The sequence below is a fragment of the Pygocentrus nattereri genome, chromosome 23 (genome assembly GCF_015220715.1).
Source record: "Pygocentrus nattereri isolate fPygNat1 chromosome 23, fPygNat1.pri, whole genome shotgun sequence".
NCBI lineage: Eukaryota > Metazoa > Chordata > Actinopteri > Characiformes > Serrasalmidae > Pygocentrus > Pygocentrus nattereri.
The window spans coordinates 9,249,845-9,273,793 of record NC_051233.1 but is presented as its reverse complement, the minus strand read 5'-3'; the positions used below and the strand labels follow the sequence as shown (position 1 = coordinate 9,273,793).

At 41.2% G+C, this 23,949-nt stretch overlaps 1 protein-coding gene across 1 annotated transcript in view; it reads right to left on the bottom strand.

Moving 5' to 3' along the window:
• Nucleotides 1–23,949, bottom strand: part of LOC108430413 (sodium/potassium/calcium exchanger 3) — a 64,605-nt gene that overhangs the window by 29,126 nt on the left and 11,530 nt on the right. The window contains exon 2 of the mRNA XM_017702883.2: nt 18,127–18,237. Coding sequence (XP_017558372.1) covers nt 18,127–18,237 — 111 coding nt within the window. The remainder of the gene's footprint in view (nt 1–18,126; nt 18,238–23,949) is intronic.

The window sequence follows — 23,949 nt, the reverse complement described above, 5'->3', positions numbered from 1 at the left end:
TTCAGGGGCTGCATTTGAAGGCCGATTGAGTCACAGCGGCGTGACTAGGCTGTCCCATTTCGAAGGCTCTTTCATGTTTGGCCGAGAAATGTGTCCTTCTCTTCCATGGCAACGGAGGACCCAACAGGTGGATATTCACGTACTGATTCATTTTTCCTGTATTGAAAACGCATTGAGACGACACTACTGTGAGTGCACACAACTCCACATCCCAGCATTCCAAACTGATAGAGTTATAACACTCCTACAGATGGACACATCACGACGCTCTTACACCCCTACTGTTTTATCACTCTCTCACACACACACTCACAGTAATCCGGGGTTTAAACACACACACTTGTATGAAGGTGTTTACACTCACACAGGCTCAAGTTATTAGAGTTTGAGTCTCTCTCTGTCTATTGTTCTCTCTCTCACTGTCGCTCATTCTTTCTCTCTATTTTTCTGTTTCTCCCTCTTTCTTTTCTCCCTGTCTCTCTTTCATTCTCATTGTCTCTTTTTGTCTCACTGTCTGTCTTGCATTCTTTCTCTTCTCTCTCTCTTTCTTTTCTCTTATTCTTTCTCGTTGTGTCTCTTTCTCTCCTTGTCTCTCTTTCTTTCTTTCTTTCTTTCTCACCTATCTCTCTTTTCTCTCGTTCTCTCACTGTCTGTTTTTCTTTATTTTTTTCCCCTCTCTCTTCTCTCTCATTCTGTCTCTCTTCCTCTCACTGTCTGTCTTTCCTTCTGTCTCTCTCTCATTCTCTCTTTCTCTCTCTCTCTCTCTCTCTCTCTCTCTCTCTCTCTCTCTCTCTCTCTCACTATCTCTCTCTGCCTTCCCCTTCACTGTTATACTCTCTTCTTTCTACTCTTCCTCTTTCCACTACACCCCTCATTCTTTTTTCCTCTCTCTACACTTGTCTTTTTATGTTCACTCCCATTCCCTCTTTCTTCCTCTCTCTCCCCACTTCTGTCTTTCCCCCTCTTCTTTACCGCTACTGTCTCTCTTCTTTCCTACACTATTCTTATTCCACCAAACTTCTTTTTCCCTTTTTCTCACTTTCCACTTCTGTATTTCTCTCTTCCCAATCACTTTCTATTTTTTCTTCACCCTACAGTTTCCTCTTCATTTCCTCATATCCGCTTTTCTGTCTCTCTCTCTCTGTTACCATCTTTTCCCTGTATTCTTCCTTTTCTTTTTTCATTCCCCTCTTTCCTCTCTCCCTCCATTTCTCTTTCATCTTTTCCCTTCACTCTTTCTCTCTATTTTCTCTACTCTTCCTTTTTCCACCACACTCCTGTTCCTCTCTCTCAATGTCTCTGCCTTTTCCCTTTCCCTTAACACTCCTCTGTCTACCTCTTTCTTACTTTTTCTAAAGAAAATTCTCTACCTTTCTTCTTCCCCATCACTGTTACATTCTGTCTTTTTCTCCCTTTTTTCCACTACACTTCTTCTACTTTCATTCTCTACCTCTTTCTGCCCCTCCACTCTGTCTCTCTAATTTCTGCCTCTCTGTCTTCCTTTCTCCATATTTTTCTGTTTTCCCTTTTCCTCTCTCTCTCTCTCTCTCTCTCTCTCTCTCTCTCTCTCTCTCTCTCTCTCTCTCTCTCTCTCTCTCTCTCTCTCTCCCACATTTCTCCCCTGTGCTGTAAGCCAGGCTCAGAGTCCCGGGCTTGGGCCGAGAAACCCCGGGCGCCAATGAAGGTTTTGACGAGTGGCTTCGGTGCAGGCAGTTGCCATGGAGACCCTCTCCCTGGGGGCAGCGGTTTGTTGATGGGCTGCGGTGGGGAGCCAATGGCAGCCAAGTGGAAGAGTGAGAAACTGGGTGGAGAGACGTGCTTTTCCCATGGACTTGATTTATTACATGTTGAAAAAAAGGAAGGATGAGAGAGAGAGAGAGAGAGAGAGAGAGAGAGAGAGAGAGATGGAGAGAGATGGAAAGAGAGGGAGATGACAGGCAGTTCTGAAGCGCAATGGCTAAAAATATTTATTTTTCCTCACAAGCTCTCAGGAGAGAGTTTGAGAGACGGAGTATGACAGAGAGAAATGGCTATGCGTAAAACTACTCTGGTCGAGACAAGGAGAACTAACAGAGAGAGACAGAGAGAGAGAGAGAGAGAGAGAGTGAGAGTGAGAGAGAGAGAGAGAGAGAGAGAGAGAGAGAGATTGTATGTGTGAGTATGAGTGTATATCAGCTGGTATAGAAATAGGCAGAGAGTTCAATGGTCCCTTTGGAAAATATTGCTCTTTGAAGGTATATAGACTATATGTCCAAAAGTATGTGACCTTTGACCACTAGATCTAGAATTAGAACAATGTTTTAGAGAACCTCCCTGGAGTTCAATAATGATGGGCAAAGTACAGTAGATTAAAATGAGACAAGAGTGCCGACAATGCTCATCGCAAGGATCAGATACTCATGCTAATACTATAAATATGCTAACTCTTCGTGAAGACATCACCCAAATCTCTCAGTTACTGGAGTGAGGAGAACATGCGATGCTAACGTTAGCCAGCTTCTTGTTCAAATCTTCCGTTCCACCATGAATAAAAAAACAATTAAATAAGAAGCTGGTCAATAGAAGTCAACTTCAGCCTCATGGAGAAAAGTCTCAGCAGCTTCCTTTCTCCACAGGATTCAAGCAGACGCTAAGTGCTGATACAGATAGGGCGAAACAAGTAACCTGGTCCATAGAAATGTACGTAGACACGAATTTGTGCCTCTATTTGGTCACGTTGTCCATCTCTATTCAGTTATTGAGTCACCTTTATTTAGCTGTAGAGTCCACCTCTATTCACTTGTATTCACCTCTATTCACTTGTAGTCACCTCTATTCAGTTGTAGAGTCACTTCTATTCAGTTGTAGAGTCACCTCTATTCACTTGTAGTCACCTCTATTCAGTTGTAGAGTCACTTCTATTCAGTTGTAGAGTCACCTCTATTCACTTGTAGTCACCTCTATTCAGTTGTAGAGTCACTTCTATTCAGTTGTAGAGTCCACCTCTATCTTACAAGTGTTTTTAATTAATAAGAAGGGAAACAAACTGAATTTCCATCTTCATAGGTAAACAAGCAAGTCAACATTTATCAAAGTGTTTTTATTGACTTAAATTTTTTTGCAGTCTTTGTGGAGAGGTGTGAAATGTTGTACTCACTCCCCCTCTTTCACCCTCATTCCTCGCTAGCAGCTCAACACAGAGTCACAACATTTCACACACAGAGAGTCAGCACTGTCCTAGTTCGTCTAATAATAGAGTTACAGGAAAAAATATTATTCGATTAGAATAATTAGTTGGAGTGCATTCCACAGCCAAATGGGCACTAGGGAGGCTGCGGAAAAAGGCAACTGATATTAGATTTACTGCCTGTATAACTTTCAAGCCACTTCTCTCCTCCTACTGATACGTAGGTGTGGTTTTGTTTTGTTTAATGCAGTAATAACAACAGACTGAGTGGCATGTTCTGGCACTCTGAGAATATAAGCAGTGCTGGCTGTAAGTTGTTGAGTGGTCACTGTTTGTGTGTGTACCTTTATGAAAAGCAATGGTTTTGAATTTTTGGATGCTGTACTGTGTGTCCAGTGCAGTACAAGTCAAGCATCTGCTAGAGGGGTGTAAAGCCCCCCAGCAGTGGACTGTGGAGATGTGGAACTATGTTCTCTGGAGTTATTAAGCTAATCAGAACTGATCCAGAACTAAACATCCAACATCAGTACATCACCTCACTAATGCTCTTGAGACTGAATGCAATCAAATCTTCACAGCAATGTTCCAACATCTAATCTAAGGCTTTCCCAGAAGAGTAGAGGCTGTGACTGCAGCAAATGGATGACAAACTCTTTATAAATTGATTTCAGAAGAAATGTTGGATAAGAAATTATTATTATTATTATTATTATTATTCATGTTCAAATAAAAGAAAGAAAGAAAACCTCTGAAACATCTGTAGCCAGTGCCCAACCCAGCCCAAACCTGTCAGAGCTCATACACTTCACAACGACCTTTCACCCTACGGCCAGGGCCTCTAGATCCGCCCACTGTGCTCCAGCAGCCAATCAGAAGCAGGAGTGACCGCTGCATGGGCAATCAGAGGCTGGTCTGGCCACAGTGCAGCTGCACATGTCCGTAGCCCCCAGCGATGGGTGGGAGGGCACTCATTGTAACTATGACGACGGCTCAGAGTCTTGCTTACAATGCCTTTGACCACAGTGAGCTCGAGCTTTTTTCCTCCCTCACTCGTTTCACAACTGATCCAATCATGAGTCCTGGGTGAGGGTCAACAAAGAGGTGTAATCTGAGTGACTTACAATATCACTCTTTATAATGGGGTTGGGGGGGCTGTGGGGGGGTTAATAACGCAGAGCAAAAATAACACCAGACTAAGTACAGATGATCCATCTGTACTGCACTGCTGTTCTGTGTAAGGGGGGGTGAGAGAGAGAGAGAGAGCGAGAGAGAGAGAGGGAGAGAGAGAGAGCTAGTGATATCATGAAAGGGGCTCTAAAAGAGTGAGAATGTGTAAGAAGGGGAGATTCTGTGGGTGCATGTGGGAGATTATGTGAGACAAGAGATGGAGAAAGTGTGAGAGACACAGAGACAAGTGAGAGAAAAGAGAGAGAAAGAGAGAATGAGAGAGAGAAAGAAAGAGAGAGCTAGAGAATGAGAAGAGAAAGAGAGTGAAGGGAGTAAGTATGAAAGAGAAGTAAAAGAATAGCAGAGAGATAGAAAGAAAGAGTGAAAGTGTGAACGAAAGAAATAGAAAGATACTGAGAGAGAAGAAAGTGAAAAGGGACATAAAAAAGTGAAAGAGAAGAGAATGAGAGAGAACAGAGAAAGAAAAGAAGGAGAGGTCGAGAATGAGAGAAAGAGAGAGAGAGACCGTGAATGAGAAGAGAGGTAGAGAATGAGAGCGAGAAGGGAGTAAGTATGAAAGAGAGGAAAAGAGAAGGGAGTACGAGAGACAGGAAGAGAAAGAGAGGGGAAAAGGAGAGAGAAAGCTAGAGAGAGAGAGAGAGAGAGAGAGAGAGAGAGAGAGAGAGAATGTAGTGTTATTGACTGCAGAGTCTGCAGGATGTCTCGGAGTCCAGCTAAGCAATCGAGTTAAAAACACGGCTCGGCCGTCTCCAACCCCAGCAGAGTCAGCACCAATACACACACAAAACCCCCGCAACATCCTGCTGCTACACACACACCCACACACACACACACACACACACACACACATATTTACACTCACACAAACAAATCCTGCACATGCAACACTTCAATACACTTCCTTTAAACACATGCATTAGGACGCTCGAGCTCTCCGGATCTGCAGTCTGGAAAAAGTTGACCTTTACAGAAAGAGGTTGCTGCTTAAGGAGCGTTCAGAATGGCTCTGCTTGAGCCCGTATGTTTAAAGTTGATATTAGCATGTCATAACCAATGTCAAAACAAGTAGCGTGCTCTTGCTCAGAACAGTGTGTGAAAAGTTAAAGCATTCGAAAATGTATCCATGGGGGAAAAAACAGACCCAAAAGGGCTCTGACTGATATTAACATATGATACCGGCGCAAAACTGCAAAGCAGGCCACAAATCAGTAGCACTAACTAATATTTTGCAGCTTACAGAGACGCACATATGACAACATGCTTTACTCTGCAAAAAAATAGGTCACTTCAAGTTAAAACCAAGAGCTGTATTCCAGAAACTTCCTATCTTTTTGCCTTAACTTAAGATCTTTTCTCAAAATATTATCTTGCTTTAGGAATCTTATCTTACAGCATAGTTGAGAAATCTTAACTTACTTGATTGAAGTCAGCAGTCAGCCAAAAAAGGTCAAACAAAACTAAAACGCGATAAACTGAAAGTTTATCGGAGTCGCTGTTCTCAGTTTCAGCTTCAGTTTCCCAAACACTTTAGCCAAGCGCACTAACGTTATTCCTCCTAAAAAACAGATACACGTTCAGCTCTGTCTCCTCACTATTCACCACCACCTGATGAGTTTTCATCAGCATTAACACACACAAGGTAATAAGAAGGGATGGTGGAGATCGTGTCTGCAGTGTCTGGGGAAATGCACAGTTTTCAGTGCAGATAAATGTAGCGTCATTGTACTGGTCATAGTGAACCGCGTTGCCTGTGACTGCATAAAACAATAGAAACAGTTAAAACAGAAGTTAAGAAGCTCTGGGGTTTGTCTTAAAGTTAGGACAGAATTTAGGAATTTAGGGTGTTTCTGTAATACTGTTTTCTTATTTAGAGATAATGATAAGATTATGAACTGTTATAATAGCTTCTGTCCCAAATTCAGTCCTAACTGCATTTGTCATGGTGACTAAACAGATAAGATTTCAGACTAAAGAAGTTTCTGCAATAAGGCCCCAGGTTTTCTTGTTGGACAAAGACTGATTTCCACTTCAACGAAGATGCACATAAACGTATCTGCATCACAACACAGAGAAGGGGTTCGTGGGTAAGCATAGCTTGCAGAACCCCATAGGAGCCAAAACCTGCACACCTCTAAAATCTATGCGTCGTACGAACCTGCAGAGCTGTGCGTCAAGCCAAGACTGACTGGCTACACGATAGCAATTGGGGCAGGACAAGACCCAAACAATACTCAACCTAGCATAAAATCAAGTGGAGCAGTTTGTGAATTGGCGAGCAGATGAGGTGCAACGTTACAAACATTCCTACGACCCGTATTCAAAATGTTACAAAGACATTCCTGGATGGAGAGAGGAAACATGCAGGACTGTCATCTCGGTTTTCTGTACATTCTGGTTTGCATACTTGCCAGACACCCAATGCGAATGTTTGTGTATATTTACAGAGAAGCCTTAAGCCTTGACGCTGCCCCTTCAGATGAGCAAATGAGCTAATGCTAGCGCTAGCACTAACTAGTGGTAGATAGCAGCTCGTGGGCTTCTACACCCGTATTTTTATCCTCAGGAGATTTGTTTATTGAGGTAAAACTTAGAAGACATAAATGTATAATATATAATATTTACTTCTTTTTGTTCTAGCTAATACCAGCTACAACGATTAGCCTAGTTACAGCCACACCATTGCTAACTACTCAATAAATGTCCTGAACATGCTCACGGTAAGTGATATGTTTTTAGAAGGAAAGTATTACTGTAGTTAATCACGAAAACAAAAAACTGTCACATTTTACTGCCCTCATAAAATTTCATGCATTTCCTGTTGTCTTGGGTGTTTTCTTGATGCCTTACGGTGTTGCAGTCTAACAAATACTTTTTCAATTCATTCTGGTAGTGGGCAGCCTGGTAGTGGGCAGCCTGGTAGTGGGCAGTAGAGCAGTTCATCCAGCGTACTAATTGAATTTTCTTCATGTATGAGTTTTGTCATAAGTGTTATACCAGTATACCACAAATAAACACAGATACTGCAAGTTACAAACAGTGGAAACCACGCTAATGCTAGCCTCTTTAGCTGAGTGACTGAGTCAGGGACGTTTCAGTCATGTTTCAAATAAAAAGGAAAATGCAGCAGACTCTCAGTCACCTTCAGCTGTCTGGTCTCTTTCATTTGATGTAGCTCAGTTTGTTTTGGCAGTGCACATAAAGGAACGGGCGGTCTTTTGGGGTTAGCCTTAGCTTAATGTGTATAACAGATCCAGTGTCACGATTCAGTTTCCTCTCATTCCATCTAAGAAGCAGTCTAATTCAGCCAGATGACGCCATGGTCAGGGCCTTGTGCACTAAATAAGCCATGGAACTACCAGTACTGATAGCTGTACAACTGTAATATCTGGTAACACTTTATTTGGAAGGTCCACTGTAGATGCTTTGTAAATGCTCAGTCTGTCTTTAGGCAACGTTCAACTAAATATATATTAAATGAAACTGAACTTCAAGCTCAATATGAAAGATTTTATTAAATCTATTCCTGACCCTAACCCTAAACCTAACCCTAACCTTAACCTCAAGGTAAAACCTACACCTACTCCTAACCCTAACCATAACCATACTGTTGTTCACCAGAAAGTTTGTTAGTGATTTAGATATCTGTAGAGCATCTACACTATATTTCCAAAAGTATTCGCTCGTCTGCCTTCACGTGCATTATGAACTTGAGTGACACCCCATTCTTAATCCATAGGGTTTAATATGATGTTGGCCCACCCTTTGCATCTATAACAGCTTCAAGTCTTCTGGGAAGGCTTTCCACAAGTATGTTTATGGGGATTTTGGACCGTTCTTCCAGAAGCGCATTTGTGAGGTCAGTTGGACGAGAAGGCCTGGCTTGCAGTCTCTGCTCTAATTCATCCCAAAGGTGTTGCACAAGTGGCGTCTTATTACGGTACCATGCTGAAACTCACTGAGCTCCTAAAGGCAACTCATTCTTTCTCTAATGTCTGTAGAAGCAGTCTGCAGGCCTAGGTGCTTGGTTTTATACACCTGTGGCTATGGAAGTTATTGGAACACCTGAATTCAATGACTTGGATGGGTGACTGAATATTTTTTGAAATATAGTGTACATGGGACCATCCAAGTAAAATGTGACCTAATATTTTACAAATTCCAGCAGTGACTTGATGCCTGAATGGGATGCACTTGAGAAACAAATGATTTGAGAAAGCTGAAGCTTTTTTTTTTTTTATTTGATGGCATTTTATTTAAATTTCCCATTTCACCTTAAATAGTGCACCATTTACATGCAAGCACCTTTACAGTACCAGAACCTGCTCCATTACCTATGCTCTATTTAAGGTGGAATGGAAAATTTGAATGAAATGGTGCCAAATAAGAAACTTCTTCAGATTTGAAACAACATTTAACAGTTTCCACCAGACATTTTGAACAGTTCAAGGGAAAAAAAAAACAGAATCGTTGAATCTAAATGTTTCTTGGTGAAGTTGGGCCATATTGACACCATTAGATTGTAAACCTATCAAGACCAGCAGGCATTTTAAAGCACTACCCTGCTAGCCTAACTAAGTCCTTACATGCAATACCAAAAATGCGAGAGTCGTGCTTCACTAATAAATACTGCAACAGCAATTTCAGTATCTGAACACTGCCACCAGGAACACGTTTGAGTATCCATTGCGAAACTAAACTACACTGAATTACATGTACAGTGATTTATATTCTATATCGACAGGTTTAAGAGTTCTCAATTTCTGTTCCTGCTCTCTGGTGTCTGACTTAGGAATTCATGCAAGTGTTTAAAATTTACTGATTGGTTACTGAATTCAGCCCATTGGCTTCTATTTTAAGTGTGTTTCCTATTGTTTTCTAAGCACAGAGAAGCACTACTGTCATTACACTACTGTTTGTGGCAAATGATCATACAGCATGAAGGGTGGCTCACAGAAATGAGGTTGAAAACTCTAGGAGACTCTAGGAGAGTCACTACTTCACTGCTGATCCTAGTAACAAATATGTCTATTAACTGACAGCACTAGTCCACAAGTGAACTTGAAAAGAAGTCACAAAAATGCATAACATGTGCATGGACCAGCTGAGAAACAGATTTTCTTATTTTGTACTTTGTGTGTGATCTGACAAATCACTATGGCCAAGCACTCAAATATAACACAAACACAGACACATCTGTCAGTCTCCATTAATCATCACAAGCAGACAAGCAGAATTACATATTGCGTCACAATGAAGCCTGTCTTTATCAGGCAACGCACTGAGGCAGGGTTGTGTTAAATATGGAGGGACGGGCTCTGCACGCTCTCATACACAGGCACAAACTGTTCTGAGTGGAATGCACCAACTTTACGATGCTGTGTTTGTTTATGTAGTTTTATCAATTTACATAGTTACATAATTTCTGCAGTGTTTATGCATAATGTGAACTGATTTAATGGCACCAATAGGAAACAGGGGCCCTTGTCCTGAAATAGCACCCACTAGCTAAGAATGTCTGTATTTATGCCTATCAGACTTGGATGCATTACAAGTGAGATGAACAAACAGATTTTGGAATAGATGGGCAGACAGTTAACAGAGCGATAGATAGATAGATAGATAGATAGATAGATAGATAGATAGATAGATAGATAGATAGATAGATAGATAGATAGATAGACAGACACTAAATACTGAGAAAAAGATATTTAGTGGATAAATTGTACTTATTTCTTCTGCACTGTTCTATTTGTTATTTTTATATATATATATATATATATATATATATATATATATATATATATATATACTGAAGAGCACTACCATTAGGATGCCACCCTCTGTCTAAAATCTTCTTCTTCTTCTTTCGGCTGCTCCCTTTAGGGGTCGCCACAGCGGATCATCTGCCTCCATCTTGCCCTATCCACTGCCACCTCTACTTTTACACCAACCATCTCCATGTCCACCTTCACTACATCCATAAACCTTCTCTGAGGTCTACCTCTTCTTCTTCTACCCGACAGCTCCATCTCCAACATTCTTTGACCAATATATCCACTATTCCTCCTCAACACATGTCCAAACCATCTCCACCTGGCCTCTCTGGCTTTATCTCCAAACTGCTCCACCTTCACTGTCCCTCTGATCTGCTCATTTCTAATCTTGTCCAGCCTTGTCACTCCCAACGAAAATCTCAGCATCTTCATCTCCGCCACCTCCAGCTCAGCCTCCTGTCTTTTAGACAGAGCCACAGTCTCCAAACCATACATCATAGCAGGACGCACTACTGTCTTGTAAACCTTCCCTTTCAATCTTGCTGTTATCCTTCTGTCACACATCAGCCCTGACACCTGTCTCCACCCACTCCATCCTGCCTGCACCCTCTTCTTCACCTCTTTTCTACACTGTCCATTGCTCTGGATGGTTGACCCAAGATATTTGAAGTCATCCACCTTTACGACCTCTACTCCTTGCATCTTCACCTTTCCACCTGCCTCCCTCTCATTCACACACATGTATTCCGTCTTGTCTCTACTGACCTTCATTCCTCTCCTCTCCAGTGCAAACCTCCACCTCTCCAGATTCTCTTCCACCTGCTCTCTACTCTCACCACAGGTTACAATGTCATCTGCAAACTTCATGGTCCATGGAGCCTCCTGCCTGACCTCATCTGTCAACCTTTCCATCACCATTGCAAACAAGAAGGGGCTCAAAGCTGATCCCTGATGTAACCCTACCTTCACCTTGAAACCATTTGTCACTCCAACTGCACACCTCACCACTGTCTCACTATCCTCATACATGTCCTGCACCACCCTAACATACTTTTCAGCTACACCTGACTTCCTCATACAGTACCACAGTTCCTCTCTTGGCAACCTATCATATGCCTTCTCTAGATCCACAAAGACACAATGCATCTGTGGTACTCTTTCTGGGCATGAAACCAAACTGCTGCTCACTGATCTGAACCTCTCGCTTTAGCCTTACTTCAACAACTCTTTCCCATACCTTCATGGTGTGGCTCATCAACTTTATACCTCTGTAGTTACTGCAGCTCTGCACATCACCCTTGTTCTTAAAAATGGGGACCAGTACACTGCTTCTCCACTCATCAGGCATCCTCTCACTCTCCAGGATTTCTGCCTTCTTCTTCTGAATACTCTCCTGGACCTCCTCATTCCACCACCAACTTTCCTTGTCTTCTTTCCTCTGACCAGATGAAACACGCAACACATTTTTGCCAGTTTCTCTCACCACGTTAGCTGTAGTTTCCCAGTCCTCAGGTAGCTCCTCACTGCCCCCAAGGGCCTGTTGCAATTTTTCCCTGAACTGCCTGCAACCATCCTCCTCCTTCAGCTTCCACCATCTAATCTATGTCTCTGTCTTCACTCTCTTCCTCTTCTTTGTTTCTAATCTCATTCTACAGACAACCATCCTATGCTGCCTTGCTACACTTTCCCCTGGCACCACTTTACAATCTCCAATCTCCTTTAGGTGGCATCTCCTGCTAAGGATATAATCCACCTGTGTGCACCTCCCTCCACTCTTGTATGTCACCCTGTGTTCCTCCCTCTTCTGAAAATATGTGTTCACCACAGCCATTTCCATTCTATTTGCAAAATCTACAACCATCTGACCTTTCACACCATACATACCCAGCACCTCTTCATCCCCTCTGTTCCCTTCATCAACATGTCCATTGAAGTCTGGACCAATCACTAATCTCTCCTCTCTATGGACACCATCTACCACTTCATCCATCTTACTCCAAAATTCCTCTTTCTCCTCTAACTGACAACCAACCTGTGGTGCATATGAACTGACCACATTCAAAATTACACCATCAACCTCCAACTTCAGGCTCATGATCCTGTCTGACACTCTCTTTACATCCAGAACACTTTTCACAAGCTGTTCCTTTAGGATTATCCCTACTCCATTTCTCTTCCTCTCTACACCATGATTGAACAATTTGAATCCACCTCCAATGTTCCTGGCCTTGCTTCCTTTCCATCTGGTCTCCTTGACACACAGAATATCTACCTTCCTTCTCTCCATCATGTCTGCAAGCTCTCTGCCTTTACCAGTCATTGTCACCATGTTCAGAGTCCCTACTCTAACCTCCACACTCCTGCCTTTCCTTCACTCTCGCTGCCTTCTAACCTGCCTTCCTCCTCTCCTCTTTGATGGTCTTCGACCTACAGTAGTCCAATTTCCACCGGCACCCTGAGGCGGTCGTTGTTAACCTGGGCCTTGACTGATCCGGTATGGCAATCATATTTGTGATCCGCATGATAGTTTTGGCAAGTTTTACGCCGGATGCCCTTCCTGATGCAACCCTCACCATTTATCCATCAGTTTTTGAAATTTCTGCCCTGCTAGATGTGCCCCAGACAACTGTAAGTGCTATTTGTGAAATGGAAGCACCAAGGAGTAATAACAGCTCAGCCACAAAAAGATAGACCATGCAAACTTACAGAATGATCCAGCTGAATCACTCACTAATGAGCTCCAGAGTAATGTCAACAAAAGAACTGTGAATTAGGATCTTCATGAATGGGTTTCCATGGCCGAGCAGCTACACACATGCCTAAGATCAAAATACACAATGCCAAGTGTCAGATGTAGAGATGTAAAGCACACCACCACTGGACTATGGAGCAGTGAAAATGCATTCTGTGGAGTGACAAATGGACATGGATATGACGAACAAGTCTGGGTTTGGCGAATGCCAGGAGAACATTACCTGCCTGACTGTAAAGTTTGGTGAAGGAGGGATAATGATGTGGGATTGTTTTTCAGGGGTTGGTCTTTAGGCCTCTTACCTCCAGAGAAGAGAAATCATAATGCTTTAGCAGACCAAGACATTTCGCACAATTCTATGCTTCCAACTTTGTAGGACCAGTTTGGTGAAGGACCCTTTCTGTTCCAGCATAACTGAGCCCCAGTGCACAATGTAAGGTCTGTAAAGCCATGGCTGGGTGAGTTTGGTGTGGAAGAACTTGATTGGCCCACACAGAGCCCTGACCCCAACCCCAAACACCTTTGGGATGAACTATAACGGAGATTGTGAGCCAGCCCCTCTCACTCAACATGAGAGTTTAACCTCACAAATGCTTTTCTGGATGAATGGACAAAAATTCTCATAAACACACTACAAAATCTTGTAGAAAGCTTCCAAGAACCATGGAAGCTGTTAGGGCTGCAAAGAAAGACCAACTCCATATTAATGCTTATGGATTTAGAATGAGATGTGATAAAAGGTACTAGAGGTGTAATGTGTAAGTGTTCTAATACTTTTGTCCATTTATATACATATATGGACGAGAGGGTCTGTGTGTGTGTGTGTGTGTGTGTGTGTGTACTCTCTCTCACCGATGAGTAGGAGAACACAGACATCTCCTCCCCCTCTGAGCACGTCATATGACACCATGCAGCAGAGTGAGCTTGCACGATGCAGGCCAGACCGCGCAGCCAGATCAGGAGGGGAAGGAGCTGAAGTTTAGGCAAGCACAGGTACACCCAACCAGCCGATCTCCCCCCAACACATAATCAAAATCGAGCTTTATCTCCGTCTCTCACTCTCTACCAGATTAAAGGTGATGTCAGGTAAAAACGCCACCCACGTTAAGGCGAGCTGGAATAAACTCTGGTTAATCAACAGGCTACAACCATCACTCGCTCCTGAAGGCAGCCCTAATAAAAAGAGGATCTGTTTGTGACAGCATCATGGTGGGTCCAAATTCTTAGGGCCTGAAAGACCACCCCCTGTTCATAAGGATCAGCCTATTCATTTAATATTATTTGACAGGAGTGATGAACTGCTCTCCTGATGACAGAGGGCTCTGAAGAAAGAACATTTATATGAGATGCTGTGCCAGCTTCCCGTTCTCACTGCCTTCCCCAGACACACACCAAAATATCCCAACGGAAAAAATAATCGATTCCAGCAAAAATGCCTTTTCTTGATGGCCAAAGCAAACAAAGGAATGCATAAAAAACCCCGCTGAGCGATCGTTATTGACACGTCTAAAAATAGCACCTTCCCTTTTATTCTCGTTATTTATTTATTTCACTGCAGACTCTCTCTCTCTCTCTCTCTCCCTCTCCTCGCTCGCCCTCACTCTCTTTACCCTCTCTCTCCCTCTTTCTCTCTTGCTTTCTTTTTCTCTCTCTTTCTCTGCCTCCTTTTTCTCTTTCTCACCCTCTTTCTTTCTCGTTCTCCCTCTCTTTCTCTTATCTTTCACCCTTTTTCTCTTCCTCATTATTCCTTTCTCTCTCCCTTTTTCCTTCTCACTCTCTTTCTCTTTCTCTCTCTCACCATCTCTCTCTTTACCCTCTCCCTCTTTCTCTCCCTCTCTCTCTTTTCTTTCTGTCTCTCTCTTCACATTCTCTTTCACTCTTTCTCTTCTGCACCTCTCTCTCACACTCTTTCTCTCCTCTCTCTCTTTCTTCTTCCTGTCTTTTTCTTCTCTCTTGCCCTCTTTTTCCACTTCTCTTTTATCCCTCTCGCTCTCCCTCTTTCTCTTTTTCTCTCGCCTCTTTTTCTCTCTCCCTCTCTCTTCCTCCCTCTCTCTCTCTCTCTCTCTCTCCTTCTCTCTCTCTCTCGCTCTCTCTCTCTATCCTCAGCCTCTGTTCGTACACAGCTCCCAAAACACACACACACATTTCCAAAATTTAGCATTCAGTTGCCTAGCAACGCTGGCCTCAAAGGGTGCTCGCCTGAAGACGGGGGCTGCCGTCTCCTTCTTTTTTAAGGAACAGCGAAAGAGAGGGAGGAAGCGTAAGAGGGAGAGAAAAAAAGGGCAGGGAAATAAAGACAGAAAAAAGCAGAAGCGGATCAGCCTCTTCCTCCGGCAGTCTCATCCAGACCGGATTCCTCGACGGCGGAGCAGCTCGTCTGAGCACGGGCTGATTGCATAATCAGAGGCGCTCGTGTCCAGCAGGGGGGCGAAAAGGAAAGAGGCTGTGGTCTCATTTTGTATGTACAGAGGGGCGCGGGCGATAACGGCCAGCTGAAAGCGCTCATTTGATGAGCTTCACTAGTCTCTTTTGGTCAGGCTGCAAATTGACCTCCTGGGCGAGTAATCTCTGTGGAGGAGCTGAATTACAGAGCGAGAGACAGTGTGGGCTGTCATCTACACTGTGCTCAGGGGTGCAATACCACTGCAGTCTGATCACTGAATTAGAGATCCAATTGTACTCACTCAGTTAAAGGCCCAGTTTGACTCTGTTAAGCTAGCTGGAAGTCAGGGTGGAAAGCTGTGTTTGACTCATCTGCCATTCTGTGAGCAGTGTACACTACGAGCACACACTGTTTAAGATCAACAAAATAAAAGTCTTATTAACAATCGGCAATACTTGGGGATTCATTATGGCTCTATTGAATGCTACTCAATAAATTACATCGCAGTATGCTTTTTAAGCATATCATGGACATCATGTACTTTACCTCTTTCTGCACGCCCCCTAGTGGACATTTTTCTGGTGTCGTTTTTATTTTTGAATTTATATAATTAAATATATTCCTCCTGCGTTTCTGCTGTCAGATGAACTAAGACCCTATTGGCTCTTTGTGAGTGAACTGTTGTGACTCGAGCGTCTTGTGTGTGTCGAGCTGCTAGTGAGCAACGAGGGGAGTTAGGGGAGAGGTGAGAATCTCGTGCTGTGAATTCATTCTAGGCATCAAATAATCGAGTATAACTGTAAGCATACAAGGTAGCATCTAAACACAATAAAAACACGACTTGCTGGGACGAAAATCGTACACATTTCCATCAAAATATATTGCATCAATGTCAATGAAGGAAAAAAAAGCATAGTTCAAGTGAGGGACCAAAACAGGTATAAAGAAATAAATAAAACAAATTAAAATCATTCAGAAAATGAAACATTGTTATATGGAGATCGTATCGTGGCATTATTTTTGTATGTCAGCTGTCCCAAGCTAATTTCAAAACATTGGTCAAACTACACTTATATAATTTACAATGTATTGAAATAATAACAAATGGAAGACGACGTCACCCCAGTCGCATTGTGCGCTCCCAAGCGTAAGGCAGACTCTTCTACTGGCAGTGCATCAAAGAAGAGGAAAGCCATCACCATGGAAGTGAAATTAGAAATCGTTAAGCAGGAGGGGGAAACAGCGACAAACATTGGCCAGTCGCTTGGACTTAGTCGTTCGACTGTCGCTGCGATTATAAAAGATAAAGATCGCATCCTACTGTTTTCTATTACTGTTTCATTTCATTACTAAACATATTTTATATTTCCTTAATGTGTTTTTTTATAATTATGCAGGGTACTGTGTTAGGATAGGTGTTAGGATAGGATAAGTGCTTACAGTATTTACGTACAGTATGTTCTGACTTACACCGAAAATCGGTTTACGACGCGACGTAGGAACGGATCAACGTCGTAACCCGAGGACCCCCTGTATATATATATATATATATATATATATATAGCCGGATTGTGCTGTTGTCGGATTAAAAGCTTGTATCTCCAAAATGGGAATTTTACAGGACAAGGAAAAAACATATATTACTTTTAATGTACGTCAGTGGAACCAAACGTCTTTCCAAGTAATTTGGAGCCGTTTCTTTTAGTTCATTACACACAATTTAAAGGACAACAGGTATTTTCAAATGAGGTTTTGGTCCGACAGCAGTGATATACATGTGTATCATTTAAAAAAGACATTAAACTATTCTTCTACAACCTATGTCACTATGATTTTATATGCTTATGTTCAAAGCTGTGTGTGCTAATCATGTTCTGGGTGGCCTTTATTGAGTTCTGCTGAAAATGAGCTAAAATCATCTCTACCGAAACAGTCATCACTGAAACAATTGGCAAAGTTTTGGTAGTGTTAAGATTGTTTCAGCAGTGACAAAATAGATTTTTCAAACATTTATGTTAATAAAATAAACATAATTAAGGTACAGAGTCACTTAAAGCAAAAACCTCGAAGTCAGTTAAAAGTCAGAAATGGGTTTTGAATGCGAAAAGAAAGATTCTGTCAGAACTGTGCACTTTGGACACACTTATCTCAGGGAGCATAACTGTACCACAATCCACCGAAATGATATTTTCTAAGCTGTATCGACTCCACACCCCGTCTCGTCTCCAGGACTTTTATTTTATTGTTCTGTTTTACATCATCTGATTATGAAAAGATACAAATTTGTACTTTTCACCTGGAAAAAAACGTATTTAATGTACATGATTGGACTTAAAACCACTGCTGTACATTTGAGGGAACATTTACATACTTTGTACGTTGATGAATGAAAAACGTACCTGCACAAAACCTTCATTTCTAACAGTGCACGCAACTAAAAACTAAACAATTAATGACAACTGCCAGTTGTTGCTGTGTTTTTTATGTAGTTTATACTTGTTGATACCTTCTGTCGCCTCCTTCATCCCTCGTTCTGCTTATCTTTCTCTCTCCCTCATCTCTTCTGCTGCACATGTCTGGCAAGCTCCTGCAGCCTCTCCTCAGAGTTTTGTCTTGTATAGAGGCCAAGTTTACCTTACTGAGCTAATAAGTTTGAAGAGGCCGTGTGACTACTGTTTGCCTCCCCTTTCACTGCCATAATCTAATACACACCAACACACACACACACACAGCTAACACCCCAACCAACAGCACACAGACACAAGCTGAGACAGACGATGTGCCTTTCTCTTCTCAGGCTCGACTTTCATAATGGGATAAAAATGATACGGCTGTGATGCACCAGCGTAGGCGGTTGTCTCACCTGCTCGAGGTGGCTCTATAGTGTGGTTCTCGATTCCATCCTGCATCAGCTTACGTCTGGACCAGTCAGGGCTAACATCTTCAGCTGAGTCTGTCCCTGAGGGCTTTGTCTCTGTGAGAGGAGCGAGAGAGAAGAGACTCATTGACTCAAGAGACATTTCCTGCATTTTAGCAACACTTTTAAATGTATTTATCATAACAAATAAGACCTAAAAAATAAATTGTTGAATAACATTTTCACAGGGCACATTTTGTTTTTAATGTTTTAGAAGTGTGCTCTCTACTGAGGCTGTGCAACTATTTTCACTTTTAAAAAATCAACAATACACATAATTTGTCTGTGTATGACAGCACACATTAACACAAAGGGCAGTTTCCAGTTATTATGCATGATTTTATACTTTTTAAGTTGCACATTTAATAACACTGGCAATAAAATGATAATTATGCAATTACATTTACTTTTAATTCAGTTTAGATTTTAGAGTTTTACATCTGTTTCAGTATCGAGAAATCAGACAAATTGTATTTCTGAAGGTTCAGTTTCATATTCAAATGTAATTGTCTAATTACACAAGTAATTACATATGTAATGAAATAATTACATTCTTACTATCAAGAAATTACACAAATGGGGGAGAATGGTATTTATGGAGGTTGAGTAATTACATTTGTTTTACACACTACTCAAATATAATGTAATTACAAAATAATTACACAATTATATTTACATTCTGTTTGCATTCTTCGTCAACAGGTTTGAGTCTCTACTGTTGCCATTCTTTGAAGATCAGTTATTACATTTTGGTTTATATAGTATTAAAATGTAATTGTCTAATTACATATGTAATTAAATTGTTTCAATATCTTGACATTACACAAAGGGGGAAGGTTGGTATTTATGGAAGTTCAGTTACATAACAATTACATTTTACATCTTTCTTTACACAAAATTATATTTACATTCTGTTTACATTCTTTGTCAACAGGTTCGAGTCTCTACTGCTGATATCCTTGCAAGATCAATTATTACATTTGGTTTTACATACTATTCAAATATAATTGTGTAATTACATGTGTAATGACATAATTACATAATAATAACTTCACTACATCCATAAACCTTCTCTGAGGTCTACCTCTTCTCCTTCTACCCGGCAGCTCCATCTCCAACATTCTTTGACCAATATATCCACTATTCCTCCTCAACACATGTCCAAACCATCTCAACCTGGCCTCTCTGGCTTTATCTCCAAGGCATTTACATTTAATATGCATGCTTTATTAACAGGTTTGAGTCTACATGGATACATGACTTCCTGACTATATTTGTTTCCCCAAAATTAAACACAACAATAACGTATTCAATTCAAATTGTTATAAAATATCTCCTCTTTGGCTTACAAGCACAAATGTGGTATAGATTTAAATGGTAGAATCTGCAGTTTTTGTGTTTAATGAGGCACGAGTGAAAAATAATGACTCTAATTACACCATGTGTATGTTATCAATGGTGATAACTGTGATTCTTAAGAGTGAAAAAGTAAATAAGAGCACTGAGAAAACCTAACATGTTTTAGCTCTTGCGGGCGCCATCAAATACTATGAGGCTTAATAAGCAGGCCTTGTTATCCTGAAATAAAGAAGAGATATGCATTTAAACAGGATTCACACATTACATTATGACACCATTCACACTGTACTAGCAGCACAGATGCATCTTTTATTGTGCTGTGTGAAAAATGTGCGTCCATCTGCTTGAAAAAGCTTTTGACTGCGAGTAGTATTTCCATCTACGCTCTGACTAATTTGACTCATCAAGTCAAGGGGAATAAAAAGCACAAGGCAAATATTGTAGCTTCATAGTGGGCGTGAGTCACTTATATTCTGTCCCTGGCTGATTCACTCCGGCACTTTGAATCACTGTGCCATGTATTATGACAGCAAGTCCTGGTTTGCTTTGGACACAAATCAATGAGTAATCACACAGTAATATCAAGTAAGTACCGTTAAACATTATGACACGTTCAATCAATAGGTATTTTCTTCAGGGTAGAATTTTTTGGTCTAAATGGCTCTGACCTTGGAATTGAGCAAGGAACAGATTATAAACAACTAAATATAGCTAACTTGGGCCTGCAAGAAATGGTGGCATATTAGGTTGCATGCATTTTCCTATCTGTCAAAAAGTGCAGTGTTTTTGGACGGGGGATTTGTGTTTCGGTGGCATGTGTTTTGAAACTGAGCTCAGGCTTAAGCAAACAGGCTTAAATATGCATTCATCAAGGTAATGAGCAGATGTTGCCCGTCTGGAACAGGGATGACCAGCCAGGCCTTATTTTCTTTCCAAGTTGTTAGTATACCTGAACAAGGCAGTCAGCATTCTACAAATGTCAGTTACAAATTTTCCCCTTGATTCTTTGTCTAATTTTCAATTGGAGGTGGGCGATAATATGAAAATTTAGCATCATGATACTTAAAGAAATATTCACGATACATGATATGTCACAAGATTTATTTTTCAGACATCTGATAAGCTGGAACTGAGAAAAAAGAGCCAGAAATGCACCATTTTGCCATACTGTTTTGCACTAAATGCAGTTAAATTGGACTAAATTTGATCTCTTTTGAATGAAACTGGTCATGCATTTGGTCAGTTTACTACAAACTCCACACAGAAAGGACCCTGGTCGCCCGGCCGGGTAACTGGACCCAGGCCCTTCTTGCTGTGAGGCGACAGCGCTACCCACTGCACCTGCTCAGGCCTAGAAGAAGAATTTTCACGGACTAACTGACTGACTGACTGAGACACTGCATGTATTAGAAAAATGTAGCTACTTTTCAATTTAGCTAATGTTAACTAGCAGGCAATGTAGCAAGAATGGATCAATTATATATTTTGAGCCGTATATGAATTACTGCCTCCCCCTCTTTGGAATGCCATTGACACTTTGATGACAAATGTCGATGCTGATGGTGGTCTCGCCAAAACTATGGAAGCAAAAGTGCTTGTTTTGCAAAGATAATAAGCAGCCTACATAGCTGCAGTGCATGCCAGGTTTCTAAACCAATGTTGTGTCTCCTTAGTCCACCAGAGGGGCGCTCAGGATAACATCAAGCATTGTTAAAATCAACGCAAAGGTCCGAAATTTAAACAAGTGGTTGTCAAAAAGGACGTCTTTGAGACTGACATCTTTAAAATCCCCACAGCAGCCATTTCTTGTTATTATCAGCTAAAGATAAGAAAGAGTCTGTAACAGAAATAGCTGTTATAAAAGATGAATAAACCTAAGCTACAAAAGATCCACATATGGAACACTGGTTTGTCAAAAAAAGTGCAAAGCAGATAATTCGGCAAACTCACACGAAAATGCATTTCTGTCCATTAATGTCCTGTTATTTTCATACAATTTAAACTCTAAAAAAGCCAGAATTAATCATTGTATATTTACTTAGGTCTGTTGGATAGATGACATGTCTGATAGTGTTGCTAACAAACCAACCTGGGATTAGGAGGTAGCATTAAATATTCAAATGGGCTTGTTCAATGTTCAAATGTGAATTGTTTACAGTCCATTTAACAAACACTGAAAGGCTGACAGCCCCTGTGTTTTAAGATGGGACAGGCAATTTTGAATAGAGACTCGGTGGTCTCACTGTAGAGAGTTTGATCCCTGATGATGCCACAGCCATCCGTAAGCAGGAGTCCACAGCACAACTGGGCACACTCTGAAGAAAACGCTAAATATTAGTTTTGTTACATCAGCTAACAGATGTCTGTCAGCTGACGTAACATAATTAGCAGTTATATGCCATTACTCAGTGCGGTGCTAGCCAATGCTGGCACCTGTTAGCTGATGTAACATAACTAGCAGTTACTGTCTCCTGCAGAGATATTCAATGATTTGTTGTTTTTTTTTTCAAATTGACATCCAGTGATGTTGTAGTTTGAAAAGATGCTTTACTTAGGTGCAGAAAAGAAGATGTGCATGCCAGCCTTCACCCTCCCTGCATGATGAGGGAGATCTAGCAGGTGGAATTTGTTACAACTGGCAAAAAAAAAAAATAAAATAAAATAAATAAATAAATAAATAAATCAGGGATATTCATGTTAATATATCTAATACATCTTAATTTTAAGAATACACACTGTGCAAGAACATTTTTTAAAATTAAATTTTCATCTTTAACAGAAGAGAGCTCCACTGTTGCTTCAGATCTGAAAGGTGTCTCGGTCCATCCTTCCACTGTGAGAAGACAACCCAACACTCTAAAAGACCACATTATGATACATTAGATACATTATGATTATATAAGCCTGAGGTGTTTATGTGCTCCCATGTTATGTTACTCAACAATCTGATGAAAAACCTCCGTTTACATGCGCACTACAAGTAATTTGATCCAAAATTAAGCACATACACAGAGTACCGCTTAGATGTTACCATGACAACCAGTATCACGTGAGTCCAGTCAGAGTGAGAGGAGAAGAAGTGAGCAGTGTTTACATTTTTAACTGCTTTAAAATGATATCAGACTCAGGAAAACATGCCTCACAGGTCCTTATTAAAGAAGGCCGAGACGAAGACGTCATGTTCTGAGACGCAGAAGCTGGACGTCCGTCCCACCGCCGTCTTTTAAAGCTCAGAGCATAAACTTCGTCTCCTCTGCAGACCTTTTAAACTTTTACTATGACGTGACGCGCATGCGCAGAACGCACTTACACGTTCCAATTGGGAATGTAATCACATTCAGGCGTTTACACGGCTGTTATTCTTCTACCTAACTAATTATTCACAGGATTACCCACCTCGTTCAATCGGATAGAAATTGTATTCCCAATGGCCTCAATCGGACTAGACTATTCCGACTCAGACGTATACAGTAACGTATTCTATTTCAATTGAGCTGTTAGTCAGACTATTAACGGATTATCAGGCTGCTTGTAAACATGCTTGGTTTAAGCGTAGTAGAAAATACAACCAACTTCTAAGACTGAACTTTACAGCCGGGGAAAAACATCCCTGCAGAAACGGAAAGCAAGTCTTCTGGAAAGAAAGAAAGCTGTAATAAATACTGAAAAGACTTAATATTGAGGCTTCTGTATAATTTTCTGTTAAGTACGTTTCCTATTTTTTTCTACCATCATCTTAAAATAAATAACACTCCTATCACACTCAGAACGTCGTTAATGCAACTCATTTTGATTTACATCAGCAGGAAATTCCAGTCTGATTTCTGGATGAAAATCAGGGCTAATATTTTTTCCCACTGCGCTTAAGTGAGACATCTGGATGACATATTTTTGCAGTTAGGTTAACTTCATACATCAAGACGATGACAGCGGGACAGTATATCTGTCCCTTCTGAAGTCTATATACACTGCTTTTGAATCTGTATGACTGGACGGTAGTAAGAACCTGGACCCTTATCTGTGCGTCTGTCTCTCTCTCTCTCTCTCTCTCTCTCTCTCTCTCTGTCTACAGGACAGGCTTTATTTGGACGTCCATTTTGCAGAGCTATATATGGAGAAACTCAACAGCGTTTTTTACTACCCTCCATCATTGCGCATGGAAAATAAAAATGAAGCATGGCTCTAATGCCACACACAGAGATGAGTGCGTCTGTGGCAAGGCAGGTATATTTACTTGCTGAATGATACACTATGGTAAGAAAAACAAAAGAGAGCGTACAGCGAGAGAGCGAGGGGGAGGGGGAGGGGAGCCGGGAACAGTTTGTTCTTTTATTCGTATCTGTTTAATGATCATTAGGTGGCTGTTCTTTTTTTGCTTTTGTGTTTTTTCCCCCTTTTACACTCCCATCG